This window comes from Phascolarctos cinereus, unplaced genomic scaffold (genome assembly GCF_003287225.1).
Source record: "Phascolarctos cinereus isolate Bilbo 61053 unplaced genomic scaffold, phaCin_HiC Scaffold_3;HRSCAF=262, whole genome shotgun sequence".
Lineage (NCBI taxonomy): Eukaryota > Metazoa > Chordata > Mammalia > Diprotodontia > Phascolarctidae > Phascolarctos > Phascolarctos cinereus.
This window is the reverse complement of record NW_027555736.1, coordinates 68,947,484-68,967,005: the sequence shown is the minus strand read 5'-3', so window position 1 is coordinate 68,967,005 and position 19,522 is coordinate 68,947,484. Positions and strand designations below refer to the sequence as shown.

Sequence of the window (19,522 nt, the reverse complement as noted above, 5' to 3'; positions counted from 1 at the left end):
TGCCTGCCTCAGTCTCCTCAACTGTAAAATAGGGATAATAACAGCACTTACCCCACAGGCTTGTTGTGAGGATCAAATGAGATGGTATTTGCTAAGCATTTATCATGATCCCTGACACATAGTGTGCACTATGTAAATGCTTATTCCTTTCTCATTCCCTTCCCTTTTTGAAAAAAAAAGGTGAAATTCCACCATTGTTTTCCAGTTGCAAGTGGAATGTTTCTACTTCAAATAGCTCCAGTGGAAAAGTACATAAACAATTTGTTGACTGCAAAAAAGTGGGTGTTTTTAAAGCTTGTGGGGCCTCTGCCTGCTGCAGAAGAAAGGGGCTTTATGTGTGGCTGTTCCTACAGCTGTTGATTAAGAAACAATGACATTTCCCTCAGATACTTCATGTCTCTTTTAAAAAACCTAAAATTATTAGTTTGTCATTCCTGATTTATCCTCTACCTGCCCCCCTTCACATCCTACAGATTTTCTTTTCTCTTCAAAGGTTTGAAAAATGATTGGAGCCCACATTTTTGCTGTGAGTCTGATACCCAAGTATTGAGGTCATCTGCTCTGAAGCCTGGTTTCCAAGGGCTTGTTTATAATTGTATAGGCACTAGACACAGGGAAATCACTACATGGGACACGTTCCATATGAATGAGAATCCAAAAGAGAATCTTCGTCCAAAACAAAACCTTATTTTGGAAGATGAAGCAGCTCTTTGACTGTCAGGATCATTGTATGAATCATTTGTTCCCCTCTGTCTTTTTAAAATAAGTTTTATTTATATTTTTTGGATTTACATCACACTCATTCCTAGAAAAACCTTCCCTTTTCTTCTTCCCAGCTGACACTGCCATCCAACAAAGGAGCAGTTAGCCAAAAATGCCCAATTCAGTAATCATGTATCAGTAATCTGACTTTGTATGTGTACACACACACACACACACACACACACACACACACACACACACACACACACACACAGACACCCCTGCCTAGAGATGGAAAGGACCTTGGAGGCCATCCAATACAATCTCCCCTGAACACGCCACTACCACCATTTTAAGAGATAAGGAAACTGAGACCCACTGAGATCACGGTCACACTGGTAGTAAATGGCAGAGATGGAATTTGAACTCCAGTCCTAGGGTCCCAAAGTCAGCCTTTTTTCCACAGCATTAGTAGGTATGTTTTTTAATCTGCTGTCTGTGACTCTCACTGGTTTTTACGTGTTTATGCCTTATTTCACTTACATTGCATTTTCTAATTTCACACTTGCCTCTGAAGCTGGTTTTCCAAAGTTTAAAAACAATTATCTACTGGAAAGATTTCACTGGAGACATGCTTGCCTTCTCTAGTTGGATTGCCCAATGTTCCCAAAGGAATGTGTTGTTGTTCAGCCATTTCAGCTATGTCCAACTCCCCATGACTCTGTTTTGGGGTTTTCTTGACAAAGATACTAAAGTGCTTTGCCATTTTCTTCTCTGCCTCATTTTACAGATGAAGAAACTGAGGCAAACAGGTTATTAAGTGACTTGCCCAGGGTCATACAGTAAGAGAAGGAAAAAGAGCTCTTACCTGGGAGTCAGGAAGCCAGTCCCAGGTTCTATTCCCAGCTCTGCCAAGAACTAGCTTTGTGAACTGGGATATGTTTCTTAACTTCTGTGGAAATGAGGTTAGGTGACGTGATTCCTAAGACGTCTTCCAGCTCCAAATATATGACTCTGACCCCCAGATTCTAGTCCTAGCTCTGTCATTGGACAAGTCTTCAACTCTGTGAGTCTGTTTTCATCATCTGTAGAACAAGAAGGTTGAACCAGATGATCTTGAAGCCCTGATGTTTTAATTCTACTCGGTGACTCTTCACCTCTACTCAACCCTTACTATTCAGCTAAATTTGAGCAGCTAAAAACTCAGCCAAACTAAGAGTGGGATTGGACCTGGATGCAGAGTGGATTGTGTATGAATAGACTTCATCATGGCAGTGCTTAGGGATGGGAGGAGGACAGGTAGACTCTGTTGGTTTTGATATAGTTCCATGAAATTTTATTTGTGATTATATTATAAAAACATGTCTACCAGTTCCGCCCCAGGGGACGGGCCCAAGTCTGGGGCATGACTCATTCTAAAAACATAAAAGGGTTTAAATCATTTAGCTCAGTACAAGGTTGGGGGTGGGAGGTCCAGGATCCCTTGGTGTCTGTTGGCCCTAGCTTGGCCAATCCATAGAGCATCAGAACCAGGCCCACCACAAGCACAGTCAGCCAGTAAGCATTTATTAAGTGCCTGCTGTGTGCCAGGCACTATGCTAAGTTCTGGAGAGACAAGGCAAAAAGACAGTCCCTGCCCATAAGGAGCTCACAGTGCAACGGAGGAGATAGCAGGTAAGCAAATATGTACAGACAAGCTATGTATAGGAGAAATAGAAAATAATCAACAGGGGGAAGACTAGAATTAAAAGGATAGTGGGAAAAACTTCCTGTAGAAGACGGGATTTTAGTTGGGACTTGAAAGAAGCCAGGAAAGCCAGGACACCATTCCAGGCACAAGGGACAGCCAGAGAAAATACCCAGAGTAAGACACAGAACGTCTTCTTTCTGGGACAGCCAGGAGGCCCATGTCACCTGATCCAAGCGTACAAGGGTGAAGAAGCATAAGGTGTAAGAAGGAAGGCTGGAAAGATAGTGGGAGGGGCTAGATTATGAAGGGCTCTGAATGCCAAACAAAGAATTTTGTATTTGATCTCAGAGGTGATAGGGAGCCACAGGAATTTATTGAGTGTGGGAGTGACGTGGTTGGACCAGCACTTTAGTAAAATCCCTTTGGTGACTCAATGGAGGATAGACTGGAATAAGAAATTTGTGGCAGGCAGAGCAACCAGCAGGCTATTGCAGCAGTCCAGGCACAAGGTGATGAAGGTTATGTACCAAGGCTGTGGCAATATCAGAGCGGAGGAAGGAGGTGTATTTGAGAGACATTGCAAATGCAAAATTAACAGGCCTTGGCAATAGATTGGGTGTAAGGGATCATGGGTAGTGAGTGAGGAGCTGAAAGTGACACCTGGGTTGGAAAACTGGGGGGAAGGTGGTCTTTATACATTCAGCTGCCAAGAGGTAACATATACAACATACATTTAGACTACACACATGTGTATACACATGTGATATGTATATATACACATGTAGTAGGGGTTTTTTAGTATCAGGGCAATGATTTCATTGCTATACATATGGAGTGAAACATTTCCTCTACCACCACAGACTTGTAAGTGCAGCGTAAAAGTTTAGAGAGTTCCTGTAAACCCTAACTCTTAACACATACACATAGAGCCCAGGCTCTGTGAGTCTGGCAAATCATTTGGCATCTATAAGTTAGAGATTTGCAGAGCCTTCGCTAGGACTTTCTGCACCCAGGGCATGTACCACAAACTGTTCATTGTGCAAACAGCATAAAACATACCCTTCCTTTGAGAGGTCAGAAGGGGGTTGTGGAGACATTACACAGTGGGAGGGAGTCAAGGACTCTAGGACATTACAAGGAAGGCTGGCATGAGAGCAAGGCCATGTTGGAGGGAGCTCATCCTAGACTGCTGTCTGATTCTTGCTAAGCAGTCACTGAGAGGTTAAAAAGCAGCCTGGCATCGTGGATAGAATGCTGATCTCAGATTCAGGAAGGCCTGTGTTCAGTTCATCCTCTGACTCATACTAGTGGCGTGACCTTGGGCAAAGTCATTGCATCCCTCAGTTCCCAGGGGCAGCTCGTCACCAGTACTATAGATTTCAGAGAAGGTTGCAGTAACCTTCCGAGTTAAAGGGGGCTTGTTACCCAGAGTTGTGGATGAAATCACAGGTCTGGTCCAAGACAACTACAAAAAAGTAGGTGCTAAACTCTGTTGTTTCTGTCATGCTGAGTTTCTACACTAAGTTATGGCTCTGCAGAGGGGCTAATGAATGGTGAAGGTGTGTGTGTATGTGTGCTAGTTATAGCAAAGCTGGAGGAAAACTTGGGAGTTTCCATTCAGGACATAACAGTTTTAAAAAGAGAGACCTCATCAAAACCAACAAACCAAATTCCAGCCTTTATGTATTACTTGGTAAAGCTTAAATCACCATTATGCATTCGGAAGTATGGCAGATACTCACATACGGTCTGGGGTTTGAGATGCCAAGAACCAAATGACTTCTTCACCTTTAATTTCAAATCTTTGGGAATGTCTTCATTGCTGTAGCAATAATTATATTTATAGATACACATATATGTACATATTATATATGTATATATATGTACTCACAACTATATGTACATGAACATACATATATAGTATATATACATATCGACATATATAGACCTATAGATACAGCATGTATACATACACACTATATATATGTATATATACACATATACATATATCCACATACGCACACTGCGTGTGTGTGTGTGTATATGTATACATACACACACACTCATATAAATTTTCAGGGTGGAAATCTTGAAGCATTCCTCTGGTTTTCCTGATTTGCAGTTCACCTGCCATTTCTAGGGATGAATCATATATATCTCCAGATTGGAAATTCCCAAATATTTGTCTAGTTTTCCTGGTTTACATTCTGCCGGCCATTTCTATAGAGGATGGACCAGTAACCTCTTCCTCATCATGGTGGGAACCTCTAAGTGTCATGATTTCCCTCTGCTTCCTCGCAGGTACATCCCTCGTCCAGCATCTCATGACAATCCTGATTAGTAAGCACAGTCAGCTCTTCAGTGCTGCCCATAGTGATGCCCCCAGCGATGCTCCCAGTGATGCCCCGGCCCCCAAGCCAGAAGTCAAGTCTGCCACTCCACGTAGTGCAGCAGAATGGATCTTGGAGGAGCATGTGGAGGAAGGCTGGAAAGAGACCAACACCCCTGGTCTGACTGATGGGCCTTCTAAAAGGACCGGCTCCCTGGACAGTGCCACTGTGGGGACCCTTCCCAAGCCTACCCAAGAGCGGATCAGTCGGCGTACCCAGACTTGCCCTAACAAGACTGCCACCAGTCCCAGTAAGAAGGTCCAAACGTTGCCTAACTGGAAGTACTCCTTCCGGCAACCAGGGGCCAAATCAGGGAGCCCAAAGCTAGTTAGCTCTTCCTTGGACATCAATAGCCTTCCCAGCAGCGGAAACTGGCTCATGAATGGCTTGTCCTCTCTCCGAGGTCATCGTCGGACCTCATCTGGCGACAGGGCTAAAGACTCCAACTTGCCCCAGAGACTCTCCACGTATGACAACGTTCCTTCGGGCAGTCCTTCCACAAGCGCACACAGTGTGGCCAGCATGGCATGGTCCACCTCCTCTTGTGAGATCTCAGTGGTAGACTCGGTCAGCAACTGCCCGGTGTGCCACGCCAGTGGCTCGTCACCCTGCAGTTCAGCCCGCTTCGAATGGCCGCCTCAAGGCTCCCCAGCTGCCAGCAGCGACATCAAACTAGCAGAACTGGGGGATAGTTCTGAGAGGCTGGCAGTCTGTGTCAGCACCCTGAATGGCAGCGGCAGCGAGGGCAACAATTTTAACAGCATGTCCAGGGACTCTGCCCAGTGCTCTCATGCCCTGCAGAGCCTGGTCACAGAGCTCAAGGCAGAACTGAGCAAACAAAGGACTGAATATGAGACTAGTTTAAGAAGGTAAATGTTGTCCCATGAGCCTAAGGATGCTCGTGACGCTGTTGCTCTGAGCCCGGCATCATGGCACTATTTTTATGCAGATCCTGAGAATCTTCTGGTTGTTGAAATTAACTAGCTTGAGTATTTCCAACATACACAGGCAATTGGGTTCTGAAGGATCAAGCCCCCAGCCTCATCACTAGACTCATCCTACCAGGTCTTGTTTCTTTGGGGTCCATGCACACAACAGAAAGCAGTTGTACCTACCTAAGAGCGTGCCAGGTCCCCTCACTAGTATTACCTACCCCTACTCCTTCCCCACCACCACCATGTTTCATATAGCTAGGCCCTAAAAGGCAGAAGCTTATCCATTTTCCAGGGGAAAAGATTCTCAGGGAAGAAAAACTAAGTGAAGTCATACTTCAAGGATTTTTCCTGGTGTGTGTTATCATATATGTAAGAGAAAAACTTAGGTTCACATATAATTTGTTCAGGCAGCTATCTGCCCTGAGCGCGGTATGCCTTCAAGTCCAGCTCAGTAAATATTTGCTGAATGAATGCTAAATGAATAATAGCTTTTGTTTATTAGAACACCTTTGATCTGAAAATTCGGAACACTGAAATCATCATAAAAACATCTGTCTCATGTTCTTAGGTGCCTGAGGGAGATTTCTAGAAGTATGGGGGTTGGGAACTGTCTTCTCTGGATAGAGTCTCATGTCTGGGCTAGCTTAAATAGAGTTCTGCCCAGTGGCAAAGGAGTGGTCTCTCTGGCTCTTCCAAGTTTCTTCCAGACTTATTATTCTGGGTCATCGTGGCAATAGAGCACGGTAATCTGCCCAGTGCAGATCCCAGTTCCCTGTGGATGCTGAGCAGGCTGGCATATTTAAAGGTTGGAGATGGGCAATATTCTAGGGTCTCTTTGTAGAAGATGTGTGATGGAAGGCATTTGTTGTGACTGGAGATACGTGAGTGTCAGGGTTTCTTGGAGAGAGCATCAAAAGAACAGGGTTTGAGTCTTGGCTCTGCTTAGCACTGTGCTCGGCACATAGTAGGTGCTTAATAAATGTCTATTGACTAATTCATAACTAACTTCAGTTTCCTCAGTTGTAAAATGGAGGTAATGATAACTTCTACCTGCCGACCTTAGGGGGCTGTCATGAAAAAAATTGCTTTAGAAACTATAAGGGCTGTAAAAATCTGAGTACTGGTGATGCTGATGCCACTATTTCATCGATAAAGGTAATTCCCAATGAGGAAACTGTTATCAATGCAGATCAACTCCTTTTCTGCAACTTTTGTCTGAGACCCTTAGCACCTAAATGCTAAGTGTTCAGGGTCATCATCATCATCATTAACTGTAGTAGAGAATTTTTAAAAGTTTGAGATATGAGGTTGCCATCTTGATGTTGTAGAAATAAAGGATTGGTTTTCCTTGGAAACAAGGAATTATTTTAACCTTTTCCCCAATAATTTCTCCCCGAACATTGACCTCTGAACTCTGAGAGGCCTTTAATGGGGTAGCAGCAATGGATAACAGAGAGATCTCTAGAGAGATCTTAGAAGTAGGTAGAAATAATAGGCCTTGGTAACTGATTGGTTCTGAAAGGTGTTTGATAATACTATCACAGTTGGTACCTGGGAGACCAGGTGAATGGTGGTGCATTGATAGATAGTAAAATCAAGTGGGAGAATACTATTTGAGTAAAATCAATGAGTTTGGTTGGTATAGGATCACAAATTTATAACTGGAAGGAATCTTACAGGCCATCAAGTCCAACGTTCTCGTTTTACAGAAGAGGAAGCTGAGGCAAAGAGAGAGGCTAATTGACTTGGTCGGGGGTCCACAGCTAATAAGTGTCAGAGACAGGATTCAAAGTAAGGGCTCAGTGATTCCCAAGTCCCTAACTCTACACTACACCGCCCAGAGTAGTCTGTTTGAATATGTTGCATGAGCTGTTAGTGATATTCAGAAGGCTTGTAGGCATTTAGCAACATAAATATGATGCTTCAGGAAGGTCGGGAAGAGAGAAAAAGAATGGACAGCTGTTGTCTGTGAGCAGGTGTTAGGTGATGCCAAAGGAGAGTATAGAAAGAAAAGGAAGGGGTCTACGACAGAACCTTAGAGATGACCCAACAGAAAACATATAGATGCAATTAAAGAGGGAGGAGAAACAGGAAAATGTGTAGTCTCAGAAACCAATGCAGAAGAGAGTGTCCAAGAAGAGGGGAGGGGATGAGGTCGATAGTATCCAAGCCATCAATCATCTATCTCTCTTCTCTCATTCTAGCTCTCCCACTTCAATGGTTCTTTCCCATCTGCCTAGAAACATGTTCAAGGTTCCCATCCTAAAAACTCATTTTCCTTGACCTTGTTTGCCCCATCTAGTTAATCTCCCCATAGCTTGCTTCTCCCTTGTGGCTAAACAATTTATAAAATTAATCTCTGTATCTCACATCTCCATTTCCTTACAACTCACTCACTCCCCAACCCTTTGTAATCTGACTCCTATCCTCCCTCACCATTGTACTTAAAATGACTTCTTAATCACCAGATCTCGTGTTTTAGGCCTTATCGTCCTTGAGCTCCACACAATTTGACAATGCTGACCATCTCCTCCTTCTGGATCCTTTCTCTTGGATTGTGTTTGCAAGAAATGGGATCAGAGTAATCCCAAGTAAGGGGATCATTGTTAATTAAGAATAGAGATACCTCTTCCTCTAATAAAAGAGGGAAGGAGACAATAAGCAATGATTCGGAGAAGTGTTAAGTGAAATGAGAGGCTAAGTCATCTGCAGTAAATGCAGAGATGGGAGGGTAGTTGGGGACTTGATGAGAGATGAAAAGGTTTGGAACAGCAGCTGTGGGAAATGAGGTAAGAAGTCATTAAGAATAAAGTAGAAGGATTTCCGAGAAGGGGTGAGAGCCCAGCTGAAGTTAAGCAATGTAAATTTCCAGTCTTTGAAATCAGTTTGTTTTAAATAATTTCCTTGGTGATTCTCAACAGCCCAGGAGCAGGAGCAGAAAAACCAATGTTAGGAATTACACAAGATTGAAGATTAGCAGATCCAGTGGTAAAAAGGATTAGGGGGATGGCCAATGAATTTTGTTTTTGCTTTTTTTGGTGAGGCAGTCAGGATTAAGTGACTTGCCCGGGGTCACACAGCTAGTAAGTGTCAGGTGCCTGAGGCCAAATTTGAACTCACGTCCTCCTGACTCCAAGACTCTATCCACCACACCACTTCACTGCCCCATGGCCAATGAATTATTAAAGTGACTGATGAACCAATAAAGCCAAGGTAGCTTATGAAGGGATGTCATTTTATAGTGGCAGAGAGCAGCTCGGAGGATAAGGAGGTTCAAGGAGCAAGAAATCACAATGAAAGCTCAGAGTTGGTTTAGCTGGTTTGGTTGCACAGCCTTGGCAGTGTATCTACATGGTTAGATAAGAAAGAAGATTTTAGGGGCAGCGGATAGAGCACCGACCTGAGTTTGAATCCGGCCTCAGACACATAACACTAGCTGTGTGACCCTGGGCAAGTCACTTAACCCCACTGCCTAGCCAAAAAACAAATAAAAAAATAAAATAAGAAATAAGATTTTTAGATAAGAAAAAAGAAAAGAGGGAAGGTTATGGTGGGAGAGTAAAAATTCGAAGTTCAAAATCTTGGAGGTAATAGAATCTAAATTGTGACCATGTAGTTATAACTAAAATCAGAAGGAAGTGGGAAAAAAAAAGTGTTTGGGAGGTTTAGGGACTAGGAGGTCAGAATTATCAACATGAGTATTGAAGTCCTGGAGAATGATGGCAGGAAATAGACTGGAAAGTAAAACGCTGAGCAGTGTGCTGAAGTTACTGAGGAAATTGGAGGCAAAGGAATGTAGGGCTTGTTTGGGGCATATATTTGGAGCACGGAGCATGGCAAGTTGGTAGAAAGACATTGTCAAATTAATTACCAACAAGCTTAAAATCTTCTCAGTTCCCCAGCAGTGACCCCTGACCCTGGGCAGAGAGAAGGACCACATGGACAAAGAGCTAGAGAAAAAGGAATGCTGGATGGAGAGCCAGCCGAGTTCAGATGCCAGCTCTGTTACCTATGTGACCTCAGGCAAATGACTTTACCTCGCTCAGTGCAATCTCTTCATGTGTCAAACTAAGGGGTCATTATGGACCACCAAAGGACAACCTGTGGTATCCACAGTATCATTTAGGACCTGACTTGTGGGAGACAGTGAATAAGGCCGATTCTGCTCTAACCATATTAAAAATGAGCTGAATCTTTGTAACCCACCCCCGTAATTAAAGAGGAGTGGTGAAGGAGGACCAGAGTATGGTATATATTTTCTGAGTGGGGGATAAGAAACAATGTGGAAAAGTAATAGGTAAGCTCATTTATGACTGCTCACTCCCTCTGGCCATACTGACAAGTGCCTGAGAAATTAGTTTGCCAGTAACCTGGGTAGCTGTTTATGCCAAATGATTCTGCTCCCAAAGGCCAGGCAGAAAGAAGAATCCAGCAAGGGGTGGTAGAAAGAAGGGTGATTTCTTCATGTTCTTGACGTTGTCATGCCTTACCCTGGATCTTTCATTTCTCCTTCCCCTAGCTTATGCAGGTAAAAAATAGAGTCTAATTGCATCTCACATCTGCACAGAACCTTTCCTTTAAGATTTCATCTAGAAGATCTTAAAATGCTGGCTTGACATTAGGGGCCGGGATAGGTGACAGATTATCAGGGTCAGCAAATGCAGAACCATGGAGTAGACTTCACCTCTCATGCATACACAGGCCAGGCTTCCCCTTTCTCTTCCCTCTCCACACAGATACAGCACAGCTGTTGTATCTCCTCAGGGAATATGTGTCACTGTGGGTGAGGAAGTTCAGCGGAGAAACTTGGCATCGGGTGTAAGGACTCTTGGCCCTTAGACTCAAACACAGCCCCACCCCCCAAACATTGGCTGGTCTTTGCATAGGGAAACTATGTGCCAGTGCCAGTGCCAGCCCTGTAGCACTGTAGCATTAATTAACAGCTCTCTGAGCTCTGCCAAATATTTACTGGGTACAGACTTTGAGCAAGCTGCTTCACCTGCCCCTGACTCTGTTTCTCCGTCAGTTAAATGGAGAATAACCACCTTTGCCAATTTTCTCTTAAGGTAGTGTGAGGTGAGGCTTATGAGGCAAGATAAAAGGCAAGAAAAGTGCTAAATAGCATTATTAAATTGTAAAACAACATCTGAGGATAAGGGTGAATGAGCTAGAAATGAGTAATGATTATAAGGTGCTTCAGGTTCATACCTGAATCTTAGGTGTGTGGTGGGAGGATTGTGCCTACGATGGGTGGATGTCTACGGTGTAATTGGTATGTGTGCGGGAGGCATTTGCAGCTATAGGAATAGCTTGGTCTCCAGGCCCAGAGGAATTGATTCAGGCTTAGAAGAAAGAGAATATGCGCTGACTTGGGAGTGACCAGGAAAAATGCTGTTCATTGTGTTCTGATCACCTGGTGATAAGGGAGCAAGAAAGCAGGACAAGCAATTGGAGAATAAAGACAACTTTGGTGAAACTGCCCTGAAAATGAGCCTGTGTCTTTTGGCCCAGAGCACAGAGGAAATGGAATCATTCCTTTAAAAAACAGAGTGCTTTCCCCCAAACCACACAAGCTCATCATGGCATGCCAGAGGACCTGGAATTAAATTCTAGATATACTGCTACTCCTTATGACCTTGGAGAAGTCTAAAGTGCTGGGAGCTGAGCATCCAGCCCAGATAGGGTCAGAGATCCGGAGGGCAAAGCGCTTCTTAGATACCATCTAATCAGACCCTCTCATTTTCACAGATGAGGAAATTGAGGCCAGAGAGGTTAAGTAACTTGCCCAAAGCCACACAGGTAGTACTTGTTGGAGGTGGCCCTTTAACTCCAAACTCTTTAACTCTTTCCACTGGGACACAGCACCTCCTCCTCCTCCTCTGTAAAACGAAGGGGCTGGATTCAGTGACTCCTGAGGTCCTGTCGCCCTAACCTGGTGTCCTTAAGATGTGGGTGGCAACAGCCTTGTTCACCAAATTATCTAGGGTGAACTCATAGCTGCCCTATTTCTGGGTTCAGAACAATCAAGGCAAATGAAGAGAGGAACTGTCTTTGGCAGCCTCTTTCTCCATTTAATGTTAACCCTGCTCTCACTACCCTTCTCCCAAGGGTAGCATTAATGGAGATGCAGAAGAACAAAAGAAATGTATCCTGAGCAGTAGAAGGCAGGTAGAGAGGATATTTACATGTCGGGGGAGTCCTACCACTTGACTCCAGGCCCTTATCATCTGATGCAAGAATTAGAGCACCCAGTCTCCAAGTTGGCCTTAAAACTATTTTCCACTCCCTTTCATACTGTACACCTAGGTCAGATTAGTAGGATCTTACCTTTCCCCCGATCAATAACTTGGATGTGGTTCAACAATATTTACCCCACCAGAATTACAAGTCACCTGATTTTTAAGTCCCTCTCTCTGTCACCCTATATTTCCAAATATATGTTCACATATATTTATATATTACATATATTTCTATAACATAGTACATAAAATATATGTATCTACATCCAAATCTTATGTCCTGCTTTGATGTGGTGGTGGTGGTGCACCATGATCTCCGTTGTGAGGACTCCATTGGAACAGAGCACAACCCATTTTCATTCTGTGGCATTCTTATGGATGTCCTACCTTTAACCTTCCATTGATGGCCTACCTGATGGGCTGTAGATATTCCTCTGTGTCTTCTACTCTTTCATAGAGAATACAAAACTCAGACTATTTCCCTGTGTTTTTTCTTGCTCTCACTATATGCTTTCTGTCTTCCTTTTTTCTATTCATCCTTGATTTTTATACCACGTGTGGCATTGATAGAATGCCAAAAACTTACTTATGCCATGATTCTTTCCATTATCCTTTGTTGCTCAGTTGTTTCAGTTGTGTCCAACTCTTTGTGACCCCATTTGGGGTTTTCTTGGCAAAGACACTGGAGTGGTTTGCCATTTCCTTCTCCAGCTCATTTTACAGATGAGGAAACTGAGGCAAACAGAATTAAGTGACTTGTCCAGGATTATACAGCTAAAAGTGTCTGAGCCCAGATTTGAACTCAGGAAGATGAGTCTGACTCCAGGCCCATCACTCTATAGCCATTGTGCCACCTAGCTGCCTCAAATTATTCCTTTGAGTTACCTGCAATCTTGATTCTTCTGGGATCGTGGATTGCCATGAGTTGTAGTCATGTGGCATCACCTAAAGAATATTAGAGTTTAAAAAATGGGTCTTTGTGGCAAGGAGCTGCTTGAAGTCCTTGAAAGCATTTCACAGACTCCCAGATGTGACCCAGTCCACTTTTCTGCCTCCTATTCAGTCATGGTGCCAGCTTATGGTGTATCTGCAGTTCTTGTCCAAGATGTCTATGCTAATGAACACATAGTAGCTAGGGCACTGGACTTGTAATAAAAAAGACTTGAGTTCAAACCTTGCCTCTGATACTGGCTTTGTGACTCAGAGCAAATAATTGGCCTCTCTGGGCCTCAGTTTCCTTATTTGTAAAATGCAAGAGTTGGATCAAATGGCCTCCAATGTCCACTCCAGTCTTCAATCTGTTATCCTTTGATCCATCCAGCTACCACTTATAATTTTGGCAGTACTCATTCTTCATCCACTGTGTCTGCCTGTGTGGATTGCTAAGCCAATCTCATCTGGGTACCTGTAGAGGGATCCTGTAATGTTCCAGGGTCAATATGAACAGTATGATGTTGACTGCTAACAGTAGCAGTTGGAGAATACCACCATATAAATGATTCTATAAATATAAGTTCCATTTAGATTTTGTGCAGAAGATGCCATGCCAGTGGGGAATGCTTTTAGTGAGCACGTCTCCTTATTTCAAATCCTGCTTCATTCTGATGATCAGAAAATCAATGAACAAAGTTTTCTTCATGGGTTAATCTGTCAAGGAATGTGTTATGGTCTTAACATATGCTTAGGAGACACCTTGATGCAAGAGAGCCTTTAGCTGTGTTTCACTGTAAGGAATCAAATGCATTTTCAGAATCAACAGAGTTGAATCCTGTATTTTCTAAGCCCCTCAGTCAACTGTGAGACTGCACTGTATGTTCTGTTGTAGTAATCAGCCTGCCTGTTTCTTTCTAATATTTTCATCAAGCATAGCCTCAATGTGTACTTAATTGATTGTCATAAATATTTTGGAGACATTAGAAAGTCTTTTCTGGTAATATTAATAGATTTTGATCTTTTCCCTTCGTTTCAGAATCTTCCCTTCATTGAGATAGCTTGAATATTTACCCCAGGAAGCTTGATTTTTTATTTTTTTTTTTGCTTCTAGTATGGATTTCTTCTGAATATATTTCATCAAATCCAACTGCTTTTCCCCTCTAGTATCCTTTCTACTTCCTGAAGTACTGAAGTACCAAAGTCCAAGTGCAATTGTTCCATCATGTTTCGTGATAAAAATAGATTGCTACTGAAACAGTGGCAAATCTACTTTTTGGTCTCTTGTTTAAAACCTACCTGACCAAAGCAGTGTTGACCTTTGGCTGCATATCTCTGCTTGGCAAGGTAGCCATTGGGAACTGAGGTGATTTCTAGGTTCTTTTGGCCTCCTTATGATAGCATCAGCTGTACACTGGTGAAACATTCAAAGAACAGTATTCTTCAAAATCGGTACTTTTATTGTTGTATATTTTCCATGTTTCAGGGGCAGCAGTTGGCTTAAATTGGTCAGTTGGGGTATTACAGTTCCACATATTGTCTTTCTCCTCTTTATCTTTTTAATTTGGTAGCACTAGCGACCTTTGTTGTGACTGGTCAGTGATCTGAACACAGACAGCTTACGCTGGTGTGTCTTGCATACTGGTAGCCAGTCATTTTCTGTCTGATAAGTTATAGTCTGTTTGACTTTTATGATGGTAGTTATTGCTTACCCCATCCAGTGCCCTCTGATTTGCTTCTTAAAAAGAGTATTCATGAAATGCAGGCGTGAGGCTTCTTTGTAATCAACAAGCCTTTGGCCTCTTTAATTTCTTAAACCTGACCCGTATTTTCCAAGCAATTTTTGCTTTCCTCTCCCATGCTTGTGTTCGTATTACAGACACAGTGCCATAGTGTATGCCAAGTTTCAGCCTTGGTTTGGAGGAGCTTGTGGAATCTCTCTGTTCTGTCCTCCACCACAAAGGTTGGTACATGAGGCTCCAGTGAACTTCATGATGGCTTCTTTCACTTAGGTTCTCCACGAGCACTCTTAAGGTGAGACAACCAAGGCCCCCATGAAGCGATGTCTCTTATTGTCATTAGGCAGATGACGGAACTAGTCCTGCCACCTTCCTCCTCTGTCCTTCCGAGGAGAATCTCCGGGCTGCCTTCCCATGTGGCATAACTTTATGCCCTCTAGTTTCATGAATTTCTCTTCACTTCATCTCTTCAAGGAAGGGGCCAGAATGGCCACTCAGTGAGTGTAATGGAATGGGAATCGTTTGTAGGTAAAGGTTTGGATTAGATAGTTCTGAGGTCCCCACCAACTCTGAGCAAACAGGACTAGATTCTCCTTTAAACATATAATATGGAAGAGTGGGTAGAACACTGGACCTGGAATTAGGAAACCTGGGTGCGAATCAGACTTCAGATATCTGTTAGCTGCGTGACCGTGACCAAGACACTGTATCTCACTCAGGGTGTTTGCTCATCAGGAAAATGGGGATAATAATTCTTGCATTGTCTGCTCCATAGTGTTGTTGTGAGGGAAAAAAAAAACCTTTGAAAACCAGTGTGGTATAATGGAAAGTTCCCTAGATTTAGAGCCAGAAAGCCTGGGTTTGAATCCTGTCTCTACTTCAAGTCACTTAGTCCTTCTGATCATAAGTTTCTTCATCTGTCCAGTGAGGGGAGAGGAGTAGGTGACCTCTAAAATCTCTTCCAGCTCTAAACCTATGATCCCTTCACCTCAAAGCTCCTTTTGAGTCAGTAGTACTAATGAATCTAATGGCCATATCATCATTGTATTACCTGTCTGTATAATCTCAACCCTTTAGGGTTTACAAAACGTTATCTTTTCCATACAGTATCCCTGTAACATTAGTTATAATATAGGTATCCTCACCCCTACTTCACAGATGAGAATATCATGTGACTAGAAGCCCCTCCCCAAACCAGGTAGGTGTTCTACCTACCATGCCACACTTTAACCCTCATCAGGACAGCCAGCACATTGCTGTGAAAAGAGTATTGGAGTTAGGATTAAGGAAAAGTCTGGGTCTGAGTCCCAGGATCTGGCACTTAGACTCGCTGTATGAACAAGCATGAGTTAACAGCTTTCACTAATCTTTAGTCCCTCCTCATCTGTAAAATGGGTACAGCTGTGTACAGGACACTGGGAATGTCAGAACAGAAATGATTCTCTAGAAGTAGATACCCAAGATGAGTTAAGGAGATGGTAAGTTAACACCTGGCTGCTCTGGATGAATTCAGTTCACCTGGCCCAGAGAAGGAACCTTCATCCCTTGGGTGCTGAAAGAACTGGTAGGTGTGGTTGCTTGAGCCACTTGTAGTGATATTTGAAAGAAGACAGGAAATAGGAAATGTACCACGGAACTAGAGAAAGGCAAATGTCCTGATTTTCAAAAAAGGGAAGAGAATAGAGGTTGTCAACTACAGGCCAGTGATCTTGACTTTGATTCCTTGGAAAACTAGAACAGAACTTTAAAGGGATGGTGAACATTAAGAAAGGGACTCAGTGATTATAAGGAGCCAGCATGCCTTCAAGAACAAGGTATGAGGCACATCGTTTTTTGACAGTAACTTGTAAAGGAAGGAGGAATATTGTGACTGATTATAGTTTACCTAGATTTTAGAGAAGCTTTTGATAATGTATCTCATACTGTTCTTCTGAAGATGGAGAGAAATGGATTAGAGAGTAATATAATCAGATGCAACTAACTTTTGGACCACTTAACATCTCAATGTCCTAGGAAGCTCCTTAATATTTTTATTGACTATCAGGTTCTATATCATGTGTTCCTAACACCTACGAAATCACAGCTCGGGACCAAAAATTGATTTCTGATACCTGCGTGGGCATACTACATAGTGTTATTGTTATCAACATATTAAATATCCATTTACAGCTTCAAAAAATATAATCAATGAATTCTAAACTAAATAGAAGGATTCAAAGAGTAGTTGTTCATGGTTCATTGTCAGTATGACAGGAGGTCTTTAGTGGCGTTCCCCAAAGGTCTGTGCTCAGCTATGGACTAGTTAACATTTGTGCCAGTGATTTGGATAAAGACAGACGGCATGCTCATCACATTTGTAGATGATTCAAAGTGGAGAGGGAAATCTAACATAATAGATGATAGAGTCAGGCTCCAAAAAAGGTCATGATAGACTAGGAAATTTAATCTAAATTCAGTTAGGTGCAACTCAGCAAAGGTAAGTGTAAAGTTAAGCACCAAAACATCAATTTTACAAGTATAAGATAGGGAAGGTATGGATAAGCATAATTTGAGCAAAAAGCACTTTTAAACACCTACTATGTGCCCCAAGTACTGTGTTAAGCTCTGGACACAGGTATGAAAAAGATCTGGGGTTTTTAGTAGACCATAATCTCAGTAAGGGCCAGCAGTGTGATATGGTAGCCAAGAAACTAATGGGGTCTTGGGCTGAGTTAAAAGAGGCATAGCTTCCAGGACATGCTCTCACTATACTCTGCCCTTTTAAGACTTCCTCCAGAGCACTGTGTTCAGTTCTTGGCAGAGGTCCACTAGGACGGGGAAGGCCTTTGAGTTGGTGACCTTTGAGGATCAGCTGTAAGGACTGGGCATGTAAGCCTGAGAATCGAAGGCTTGGGTGGGAGATAATAGCTGTCTTCTAGTATTTGAAGGGCTGTCACATGGAGGAAGGGTTAGGCTTGTCATTTTTGTCCCAGATGGCAGAACCAGGAGTAGTAAGTGGGAATTGTGAAGAGACTACTTTAAGTTTGATATCAGGAAGTGCTTCCCAACAATTGCAGCTGCTCAAAAGTGGAATGGGACATCCTAAGAAGGGGTGAGTTTCCACCTTCCTGCAGGTTTTCAAGCAGCTGCTGGATAACAACTTTTATGGGGATTCCTTTTGTGTATTTGGAAGTTACAGAGATGAAGCAGATGGGGTTCTTGCCTTTAAGGAGGAAATAAGTCTTATAAACAAATAATTATGATACTAGGGTCTGTCACTGAATGCCTAAAGTGCCACAAGCAAGTCACAGAGCATTAGTAAGTAGTAGTGGCAGAGCTTCAGTTACCCATCATCTCTAGGGTCTTTTTCAGTGAGCCAACCCCAAGACAAATAGAAGAGGTTTAGCCTTGGATTCAAAAATGCATCTGTACTCTGTTGGGATAGCCAAAAACTAAAATCATGTCTCTTCTCTTGGTTTTAAGAATTGAAGAAGCCAGTTCCAGCTTAAAGAAACAGATGGCCCGGTTAGAAGAAGACTTAGACCAAGAGAGGAAGAAATTCACAATGCTGGAAATAAGATTGAGAAACTCAGAGCGGGCACGTGAGGATGCTGAGAAAAGAAATCAGCTTCTACAGAAGGAAATGGAAGAGTTCTTTTCCACTCTGGGCACCTTAACTCTTGGGTCAAGAGGCACAAAGGTTCCAAAGTAAAAGCAACTAAAAAGAAAATCCAGTTTAATTCTGCATTTTGTTTGATCTGGTTTCTTGTTCCCGCAGAGCTGCTGTCCTAGGTATCTGATTGTCCTCTCATGCATCATGAGTAATACTGAAGGAATCCCTTACTCCCTTGCTGTCGTTGTCCTGGTTTCTGTAATGCTATATATTGTATCAGGGCTGTCAGGGAAAGTAAAGGATCACTGAAGACCATGCGTGAAAGTTAGAGATAAATATTGCTATTTCCAAGGGACGTGAGGTGCTCCCCCTCTCCGGGGTCCCAGGGACCATCACATGCCGTCACAATGACTACAGGATTTGAACTTGTTCTACTGCACCTTTACTAGGCGGGTGACCAGGGTTCTACACAATGGCCTGAAGGACGTCCAAGGGGAAAGCCTCTGATTGCATTCCCCTGGCAGCCAGGAAGGCAGTCCCTTCAACTCTTCTGTCATGGTCGCACATGCTTCCTGTATTGAATGAAGTGGGACGTGGATATTTTGCATTCTTTATTAAATTTGCTTTAAAAATGTGTTGTTTCAATGCCAGAGTCTTTTCTTCTAACTCTTCAGGGTCATTCTCAGTGTGTACTTTTTTGCCAAAATTAACTTACAAAATTTTTTTTTCAGGGGAGTTGAATGTGCAGATCCTGATTCTGCAGAATTTGGCTTCTTGCCCAGTTCTCCTGTCTCAGTACCTGATGGTTCCCCATCCTTTCTGAATAAAACAAAGTGGCAAATGTTTAGAGACTGGGCTTGGTGGGTTGGCTGCCAGCCTACCTAACATTCTTTACATTGGTTGACATGGTGACAGCAGGTGACACAGAGACAGGTGACTTAGGAGGCATCTTTGGGGCAGAGTCCATTATTCCCTGGGAGCAGAAAAAGGGTTTTCCTGGGAGTTCATCTGCAGGTAACAGTGGTAGAGGTCAGGCATGCAGGAAGCCCCATGTTGCCTGAAAGTCTTAGCTCAGAGGCCCTGTGTTGGCAGTGCTCCAGAAATGATTCCAATTGTGAAGGGAGCTTAGGGCAGGCCCCTTTCTTCTCCTTTATCAGAGCCTCCTTCCTCTCAGCTTGACCACAGTATTCCTTTGCTATTTATCTAAACATGTCCCCAGAGAACTTTTCAGTGAGCTGTTTGATTCATAAGGCTTATTATGACAACCTTCTCCCCACCTCTGCCTCATTTTGGGTATTTGTTTTT

At 43.0% G+C, this 19,522-nt stretch overlaps 1 protein-coding gene across 6 annotated transcripts in view; it reads left to right on the top strand.

Annotated features, from left to right (window-relative positions):
- Positions 1–18,851, top strand: part of ARHGAP22 (Rho GTPase activating protein 22) — a 353,201-nt gene extending 334,350 nt beyond the window's left edge. For all 6 annotated transcript variants that reach the window (XM_078150900.1, XM_020997089.2, XM_020997096.2 and 3 more), the window contains 2 exons: positions 4,694–5,651; positions 18,088–18,851. In XM_078150900.1, coding sequence (XP_078007026.1) covers positions 4,694–5,651; positions 18,088–18,316 — 1,187 coding nt within the window. In that variant the 3' untranslated portion in view covers positions 18,317–18,851. The remainder of the gene's footprint in view (positions 1–4,693; positions 5,652–18,087) is intronic.
- The last annotated feature ends 671 nt before the right edge of the window (positions 18,852–19,522 follow it).